General features: G+C 73.7%; 1 protein-coding gene across 1 annotated transcript; it reads right to left on the reverse strand.

The window, feature by feature from the left end:
* Nucleotides 1-1,096: 1,096 nt before the first annotated feature.
* Nucleotides 1,097-5,355, reverse strand: SULT2B1 (sulfotransferase family 2B member 1). Its single transcript, XM_068929187.1, has 6 exons — nucleotides 5,168-5,355; nucleotides 4,862-5,070; nucleotides 4,653-4,779; nucleotides 3,035-3,129; nucleotides 2,135-2,315; nucleotides 1,097-1,272 (listed from the first exon to the last, which is right to left on the reverse strand). Exons 1-6 carry the CDS (start codon nucleotides 5,301-5,303, stop codon nucleotides 1,097-1,099), a joined length of 924 nt encoding a protein of 307 aa, XP_068785288.1. The 5' UTR covers nucleotides 5,304-5,355.
* Between the last annotated feature and the right edge of the window lie 3,723 nt (nucleotides 5,356-9,078).

Genomic DNA, 9,078 nt, shown 5'->3' on the forward strand with positions numbered 1-9,078 from the left:
TGCAGTAATTTATTGACTCGGGCCCCTCTCGGCCCCCCTTTTTTTTTTTTTATCGTTTTTAAGGGTTAAAAAAACAAATCTTGTTTTCGGAAGAACACAAATAAAATAAAGTTTGAACTTGACGCACCCGGGGGGGGGAACAGCGTGTTGTGTTGGCGGGACCCAGGCGTCCGGGCCGGCGTCGCCTGGCCGAGCGGCACGGGGTCGGAGGGGGGTCGGGGGGCGCGGACTCGGGGGGACAGAGGGATGCAGGGGTGCAGGCAGGGATGGAGGGAGGGAGGCAGGGAGGGAGGGACACAGGCCGGGGGCGGCGGCGGGTCCCAGCCGAGCCCCCCGGGGCGCCGGGCTCTCACCCCGCTTCCCCCCGCAGGGCAGCCGGCTCGCCCTGCCGAGAGCCACGCGGGCCGGGGGCCGCCGGGGACCCGCCGGGGCTCCAGGACGCCCCCGCCGCCACGAGACGCCGCCGGGCATCACCTCGGTCCAGGCGAGCCCCCACCCCCCGGGGCTCCCCGAGAGCCTGAGGGTCACCCCAGGACCACCCGGGGCACCCCAAAGTCCCCAAGAGCATCCCAAGACCCCCAGGGGCACCCCAAGACCCCCTAGGAGCACCCCAAAGCCCACTGAGAGCACCTCGAGACCCCCAGGGGCCTCCCAAGACCCCCAGGAGTGCCCCAAGGCCCTCTGCGACATCCAAGACCCCAAGGAGGACCCCAAGACCCCCCAGAAGCACCCCAAAGCCCACTGGGAGCACCTTGAGACCCCCCACAGGCCTCCTGAGACCCCCAGGAGCATCTCAAGACCCTCTGGGGCAATCTAAGACCCTGGGGAGGACCCCAAGGCCCCCCAGGAGCACCCCAAGACCCCTGGGAGCACCCCAAGACCCTTTGAGGCACCCCAAGACCCCCGGGAGCACCTCAAGCCCCCCGAGGGATCCCCCAGCCCCGAGGCACTGCCGGGGGGTCCCGGGGCGGGGGGAGGGGGGGACCGAGAGTATTAAAAGCGGCCGGAAAAGGCCCGAAGCGCGTGACGGGGGGCGGGGGGCTCCCGGCCGAGCCGCTTTATTGAGGCTTTCGCGGTTGCCCCCCGGCCCCTGGCCTCAGGCCTGCGGGGGGGGCTCGGGGGCGGCGGGGGGGGTGTCGGGGGGCGCCGGGGGGGCGGCGGGCATGTCCCAGGGGAAGGCGAGGCCCAGCCCGGCCGTGCGCTCCCGGTAGACGCGGTCGAAGCGGGCGCTCTGCTCCGCCGTCAGGTGGTTCTTCCAGTCGCCCGCGATGCCTGCGGGCGGCCGGGGGGCTCTGCGGGCCACGCCGGGACCCCCGGCCCCCCCCGGACCACCCGGCGCCCCCCCGAGCTCCTCCGGGACCCCCGGCCCCCCCCGGACCACCCGGCACCCCCCCGAGCTCCTCCGGGACCCCCGGACCACCCGGCACCCCCCCGAGCTCCTCCGGGACCCCCGGCACCCCCCCCTGGACCACCCGGCACCCCCCCGAGCTCCTCCGGGACCCCCGGCACCCCCCCCGGACCACCCGGCACCCCCCCGAGCTCCTCCGGGACCCCCGGCACCCCCCGGACCACCCGGCACCCCCCCGAGCTCCTCCGGGACCCCCGGACCACCCGGCACCCCCCCGAGCTCCTCCGGGACCCCCGGCCCCCCCCGGACCACCCGGCACCCCCCTGAGCTCCTCCGGGACCCCCCCGAGCTCCTCCGGGACCCCCGGACCACCCGGCACCCCCCCGAGCTCCTCCGGGACCCCCGGCACCCCCCAAGCTCCCCCGGGACCCTCCAGCCCTGCAACCCCCAACCAGCCCCAGCCCCGGTCCCAGTGCTCCCAGTCCCCCCAGCGCCCCCAGCGCCCCCAGCGCCCACCCTTGCGCAGGAAGGGGGTGCCCCAGCCCCGGTCCCAGTGCTCCCAGCGCCCCCAGTGCTCCCAGTCCCCCCAGCGCCCCCAGCGCCCACCCTTGTGCAGGAAGGGGGTGCCCCAGCCCCGGTCCCAGTGCTCCCAGCGCCCCCAGTGCCCCCAGCGCCCCCAGTGCCCCCAGCGCCCACCCTTGCGCAGGAAGGGGGTGCCCCAGCCCCGGTCCCAGTGCTCCCAGTGCTCCCAGTGCCCCCAGCGCCCCCAGTGCCCCCAGCGCCCACCCTTGCGCAGGAAGGGGGTGCGCCGCACGTCGAGGATGAAGGCGGGCGAGAGGCTGAAGTTGCTCATGCGGTTGCGGCGCATGGCGGCGAAGGAGGCGTTGGCCACCACCGCGTCGAGCGCCGCCGGCCCCAGCCGCCGGCCCAGGAAGGCGCAGAGCCGCTCCACGCTGCCCCGCAGGTCCTGCGACCCGCAGCCCTCGCCACCGGCACCGGCACCCGCGCCCGCGCCTGCGCCGCCCGCACCCGCACCGCCCGCACCGCCCGCACCGCCCGCACCGCCTGCACCCGCACCGCCCGCACCGCCCGCACCGCCTGCACTGCCCGCACCCGTACCGCCTGCACCGCCCGCACCTGCACCACCCGTACCACCCGCACCGCCTGCACCCGCACCACCCGCACCGCCCGCACCACCCGCACCGCCCACACCCGCACCCGCACCGCCCGCACCACCCGCACCTGCACCGCCCGCACCACCTGCACCCGCACCCGCACCACCCGCACCGCCCGCACCGCCTGCACCCGCACCGCCCGCACCACCCGCAACTGCACCTGGACCCACACCACCCGCACCACCCGGCCAGCACCGGGCCCAGCGCCCCGGGCACCCCCCTTCCACCCAGAACCCGGATCCAGGGACCCCCCTGCACCCAGCACCACCCAAACCGGGTCAGAACCGGGCCCAGCGCCCCAGGGACCCCCCTGCACCCAGCACCGCCCAAACCGGGCCAGAACCGGGCCCAGCGCCCCGGGCACCCCCCTTGCACCCAGCACCGCCCAAACCGGGCCAGAACCGGGCCCCTGGGCGGCCCCGACCAGCCCAACTGCCCCGGGTCCAACCCGGCCTCCTGGGGGTCTCCGAGCTCCTGCCCCAGAGGCCCCCCGGCCCCCCGCCGCCCCCACCTGCTGCAGCTCCTCGTAGCTGATGCAGAAGAAGTTGTCGCGGCCGCGCAGCTCCAGCCAGCCCCGCACGTGGTCGAACCAGGAGCCGAAGGGCACTGGGGGGCGCGAGGCATGGCCCCCGGCCCCTGGGCGGCCCCCACCTTCCCCCCGGGAGCCCCTGCTCGCCCCCCGCCTCCCTCCACGTCCCCCGTGTCCCCCCACATCCCTCCATGTCCTCCATGTCCCTCCACGTCCCCCCATGTCCTCCATGTCCCTCCATGTCCTCCATGTCCCTCCACGTCCCCCCATGTCCCCCCATGTCCTTCATGTCCTTCCATGTCCCCCCATGTCCTTCCATGTCCCCCCATGTCCCTCCATGTCCCTCCATGTCCCCCCATGTCCCCCATGTCCCTCCATGTCCCTCCATGTCCCTCCATGTCCCCCATGTCCCCCCAGGTCCCCCCATGTCCTTCCATGTCCCCCCATGTCCCCCATGTCCCCCCATGTCCCTCCATGTCCTTCCATGTCCCCCCATGTCCCTCCATGTCCCCCATGTCCCTCCATGTCCCCCCATGTCCTCCATGTCCTCCATGTCCCTCCATGTCCTTCCATGTCCCCCCATGTCCTTCCATGTCCCCCCATGTCCCCCATGTCCCCCCATGTCCTTCCATGTCCCCCCATGTCCCCCATGTCCCCCCGTGTCCCCCCATGTCCCTCCATGTCCCTCCATGTCCTCCATGTCCCCCATGTCCCTCCATGTCCCCCCGTGTCCCCCCATGTCCCTCCATGTCCCTCCATGTCCCCCATGTCCCTCCATGTCCCCCCGTGTCCCCCCGTGTCCCTCCATGTCCCTCCATGTCCCCCATGTCCCTCCATGTCCCCCCGTGTCCCTCCATGTCCTTCCATGTCCCCCCATGTCCTCCATGTCCCCCATGTCCCTCCATGTCCCCCCATGTCCCCCATGTCCCTCCATGTCCCTCCATGTCCCTCCATGTCCCCCCGTGTCCCCCCATGTCCCTCCATGTCCCCCATGTCCCTCCATGTCCCCCCATGTCCCTCCATGTCCCTCCATGTCCCCCCGCGTCCCTCCATGTCCCTCCACGTCCCCCCATGTCCCTCCACGTCCCCCCACATCCCTCCATGTCCCCCCATGTCCCCCCACATCCCCCCATGTCCCCCCACATCCCTCCATGTCCCCCCATGTCCCTCCACGTCCCTCCATGTCCCCCGTTCCTCCATGTCCCCCCATGTCCTTCCATGTCCCTCATGTCCCTCCATGTCCCCCCATGTCCCCCCATGTCCCTCCATGTCCCTCCACGTCCCCCCATGTCCCTCCACGTCCCCCCACATCCCTCCACGTCCCCCCATGTCCCCCCACATCCCCCCATGTCCCCCCACATCCCTCCATGTCCCCCCATGTCCCTCCACGTCCCTCCATGTCCCCCGTTCCTCCATGTCCCCCCATGTCCTTCCATGTCCCTCCTGTCCCTCCATGTCCCCCCATGTCCCTCCATGTCCCTCCATGTCCCCCCATGTCCTCCATGTCCCCCGTTCCTCCATGTCCCCCCATGTCCCTCCATGTCCCATCCCCATGTCCCCCCTATGTCCCCCCGCGTCCCCCAGGCCCCCCTCCACCTACCGTCGCCCTCCAGGAACTTGTCCAGGAACTGGTCGAGGCTCCCGGGGTCCTTGTAGGGCCGGAAGATCTGGGCGAAGTGGTAGAGCGAGACCAGCACGTCCTTGGGGTTGCGCACGGTGTAGATGACCTGGGGAGGGGGGCGCGGGCGGGGGCGGCGTGGGACGGGGCGCCCCACGGCGCCTCCCCCCCCTCCCCGGCCGCCCCCGAACCTTCGCCTTGGAGGTGAAGAAGGACTTGGCGAAGAGCTGCACGGGCAGGTGGGAGCTGATGAGCCGGGGCGGGGGGTTGCGCTGGGCCCGGCCCAGCCCCAGCACCGTCTCGAACCAGGGCGCCCGGTCCCAGTTGGGCACCGTCCGGCACCAGCTCGGGTCCCCGTCGCTCCGGATGAGGCTCAGGATCTCCAGCATCCACACGGTGCCTGCGGCGGGGCGGCGGGGTGAGCCAGCCGCCGGCGGGCCCAGGCGTCCGGGCCGGGACGCCCGCTCTTGCCTCGGGGGGCGGCCGGGGGCCCCTACCCGACTTCTGGTAGGTGACGTTAAAGACGTCGTCGTCCCGCACCTGGAAGTGGTCGCGGGCGGCCGCCAGGCTGCGGGGCGAGTAGATGAGCGCCGGGAAGCTGATGCCCTCGTACTGGAAGTAGTCCTTGAACATGGCGCCGGCCTGCGGGGACGGGGCGCCGTGGGGCCCCGTGGGGCGCCGCGGGGTGAGATGGGGCGCGGGGTGAGAGGGGACGCGGGGAGCACCCAGCACGGGGGGAGATGGGGCACAGGGTGAGAGGGGACGCGGGGAGCACCCAGCGCGGGGGGAGACGGGGCGCGGGGAGCACCCAGCACGGGGGGAGACGGGGCGCGGGGTGAGAGGGGACGCAGGGAGCACCCAGCGCGGGGGGAGATGGGGCGCGGGGAGCACCCAGCGCGGGGGGAGACAGGGCATGGGGAGCACCCAGCGCGGGGGGAGACGGGGCGCGGGGTGAGAGGGGACGCGGGGAGCACCCAGCGCAGGCGGAGATGGGGCGCAGGGAGCACCCAGCGCGGGGGGAGACGGGACGCGGGGTGAGAGGGGACGCGGGGAGCACCCAGCGTGGGGGGAGATGGGGCGCAGGGAGCACCCAGCGCGGGGGGAGATGGGGTGTGGGGTGAGAGGGGACGCAGAGAGCACCCAGCGCGGGGGGAGATGGGGCGCGGGGAGCACCCAGCCCGGGGGGAGATGGGGCACAGGGTGAGATGGGACGCAGGGAGCACCCAGCGCGGGGGGAGACGGGGTGTGGGGTGAGAGGGGACGCGGGGAGCACCCAGCGCGGGGGGAGATGGGGCGCGGGGAGCACCCAGCCCGGGGGGAGATGGGGCACAGGGTGAGATGGGGCGCAGGGAGCACCCAGCGCGGGGGGAGACGGGGTGTGGGGTGAGAGGGGACACAGAGAGCACCCAGCGCGGGGGGAGATGGGGTGCAGGGAGCACCCAGCGCGGGGTGAGAGGGGACGCGGGGAGCACCCAGCGCGGGGGGAGATGGGGCGCGGGGTGAGAGGGGACACAGAGAGCACCCAGCGCGGGGGGAGATGGGGTGCAGGGAGCACCCAGCGCGGGGGGAGATGGGGTGTGGGGTGAGAGGGGACGCAGGGAGCACCCAGCGTGGGGGGAGATGGGGTGCAGGGAGCACCCAGCGCGGGGGGAGATGGGGCACGGGGTGAGAGGGGACGCAGAGAGCACCCAGCGCGGGGGGAGATGGGGCGTGGGGAGCACCCAGCGCGGGGGGAGATGGGGCGCGGGGTGAATGGGGCGCAGGGAGCACCCAGCGCGGGGGGAGATGGGGCGCAGGAAGCACCCAGTGCGGGGGGAGATGGGGCACAGGGTGAGATGGGGCGCAGGGAGCACCCAGCGCAGGGGGAGATGGGGCGCGGGGTGAGATGGGGCGCAGGGAGCACCCAGCGCGGGGGGAGACGGGGTGTGGGGAGCACCCAGCGTGGGGGGAGATGGGGCGCGGGGTGAGATGGGGCGCAGGGAGCACCCAGCGCGGGGGGAGATGGGGCGCGGGGAGCACCCAGCGCGGGGGGAGATGGGGCGCAGGGAGCACCCAGCGCGGGGGGAGATGGGGCACAGGGTGAGAGGGGACGCAGAGAGCACCCAGCGCGGGGGGAGATGGGGCGCGGGGAGCACCCAGCCCGGGGGGAGATGGGGCACAGGGTGAGATGGGGCGCAGGGAGCACCCAGCGCGGGGGGAGACAGGGCATGGGGAGCACCCAGCATAGGGTGAGATGGGGCGCGGGGAGCACCCAGCGCGGGGGGAGATGGGGCGCGGGGTGAGATGGGGCGCAGGGAGCACCCAGCGCGGGGGGAGATGGGGCGCAGGGAGCACCCAGCCCGGGGGGAGATGGGGCGCGGGGTGAGATGGGGCGCAGGGAGCACCCAGCGCAGGGTGAGAGGGGACGCGGGGAGCACCCAGTGCGGGGTGAGATGGGGCGCAGGGAGCACCCAGCGCGGGGGGAGATGGGGCGCAGGGAGCACCCAGCCCGGGGGGAGATGGGGCGCGGGGTGAGATGGGGCGCAGGGAGCACCCAGCGCAGGGTGAGAGGGGACGCGGGGAGCACCCAGTGCGGGGGGAGATGGGGCGCAGGGAGCACCCAGCGTGGGGGGAGACGGGGCGTGGGGTGAGATGGGGCGCGGGGAGCACCCACGTGGGGCAGGACAGGGTGCAGGGAGCACCAGCGTGGGGCAAGATGGGGTGTGGGGAGCATCTGGCATGGGGGGAGATGGGGCGCCCCACGTCCCGCCCCACGGGGACAGCAGCCGGCCCCACGTCCCGCCCCACAGGGACAATGGCCGGCCCCACGTCCCACCCCATGGGGACTGGAGCATCGCAACCAGCCCCACATCCCGCCCCACGGGGCCGGGGGGATCACAGCCGGCCCCACGGCCTGCTCCATGGTGACCGCGAGCCCCACGGGATCGCAGCCTACTCCACGTCCCGCCCCACGGGGACCGGAGCATCGCAACCAGCCCCACATCCCGCCCCACGGGGCCGGGGGGATCACAGCCGGCCCCACGGCCCGCTCTATGGTGACCGCGAGCCCCACGGGATCGCAGCCTACTCCACGTCCCGCCCCACGGGGACCGGAGCATCGCAACCGGCCCCATGTCCCGCCCCACGGGGACGGCAGCCGGCCCCACGTCCCGCCCCACGGGGCCGGGGGATCACAGCCGGCCCCACGTCCCGCCCCATGGGGACAGCAGGCACCACCTCCTGCCCCCCGACTCGGCCCCACACCAGACAACAGCCCTCGGGGATGGGGGGGCCGGGCCTGGGGCCGCCCCACAGCGGGGCCGCGGCAGGGCCTGGATGAGCCCCACGGCAGGGCCGGGCGCCGCAGTCACCCCAAACCTGGCTGTGCCGGTGGTGCCGTCCCCCCCCCCCCGTCACCCCAACACAGGGCTGTGCCGGTGGTGTCATCCCCGGGGGCACCCCGAACCGGGGCTGTGCCGGGTGTTGCAAGTCCCCCCGGGGGTCACCCTGAACCAGGGCTGCACCAGGTGTTGTGAGTCCCCCCGGCGTCACCCCGAACCAGGGCCGTGGCGGGTGTTGGGAGCCCCCCAGGGTCACCCCGAACCGGGGCTGTGCCGGGCGCCCCAGGGAGCTGGGGATCATCCCGAATCCGGGCGGTGCCGGGTGTTGGGAGCCCCCCAGGGTCACCCTGAACCGGGGCTGTGCCGGGCGCCCCAGGGAGCTGGGGATCATCCCGAATCCAGGCGGTGCCGGGTGTTGTGAGTCCCTCCGGCATCACCCCAAACCGGGGCTGTGCCGGGTGTTGGGAGCCCCCCAGGGTCACCCCGAACCGGGGCCGTGGCGGGTGTTGGGAGCCCCCCAGGGTCACCCCGAACCAGGGCTGTGCCGGGCGCCCCAGGGACCTGGGGATCATCCCGAATCCAGGCGGTGCCGGGTGTTGCGAGTCCCTCCGGCATCACCCCGAACCGGGGCCGTGGCGGGTGTCACAGGTGCCTCAAAGTTACACCCAAACTGGGGTTGTGCTGGGCACCACAGGTACCTTGGGATCACCCCAAACCAGGGCTGTGCTGGGTGTTGCGAGTCCCCCCGGGGGTCACCCCGAACCGGGGCTGTGCTGGGTGTTGCGAGTCCCCCAGGGTCACCCCGAACCAGGGCTGCACCAGGTGTTGTGAGTCCCCCCGGGGTCACCCTGAACCGGGGCTGTGCTGGGTGTTGTGAGTCCCCCCCGGGGTCACCCCGAACCGGGGCTGTGCTGGGTGTTGCGAGTCCCCCCGGGGTCACCCCGAACCGGGCCTGTGCCAGGTGTTGCGAGTCCCCCCGGGGTCACCCCGACCTAGGGTTTTGCTGGGTGTTGAGTCCCCCCAGGGTCACCCTGAACCACGGCCAGGGCAGGTGTTGTCTCCCCGCCAGGATCCCCGCGAGTCGGGCT

The sequence above is a fragment of the Struthio camelus genome, unplaced genomic scaffold (genome assembly GCF_040807025.1).
Source record: "Struthio camelus isolate bStrCam1 unplaced genomic scaffold, bStrCam1.hap1 HAP1_SCAFFOLD_82, whole genome shotgun sequence".
NCBI lineage: Eukaryota > Metazoa > Chordata > Aves > Struthioniformes > Struthionidae > Struthio > Struthio camelus.

Coding starts and splice junctions, on each gene's coding strand:
- SULT2B1 (XM_068929187.1), bottom strand. CDS start 5,303: ATGTTCAAGGACTACTTCCAGTACGAGGGCATCAGCTTCCCGGCGCTC. Junction 4,780..4,861: donor TCTTCACCTCCAAGGCGAAG/GTTCGGGGGCGG, acceptor CCCCCTCCCCAG/GTCATCTACACCGTGCGCAA. Junction 1,273..2,134: donor CACCCCCTTCCTGCGCAAGG/GTGGGCGCTGGG, acceptor GGCCGCCCGCAG/GCATCGCGGGCGACTGGAAG.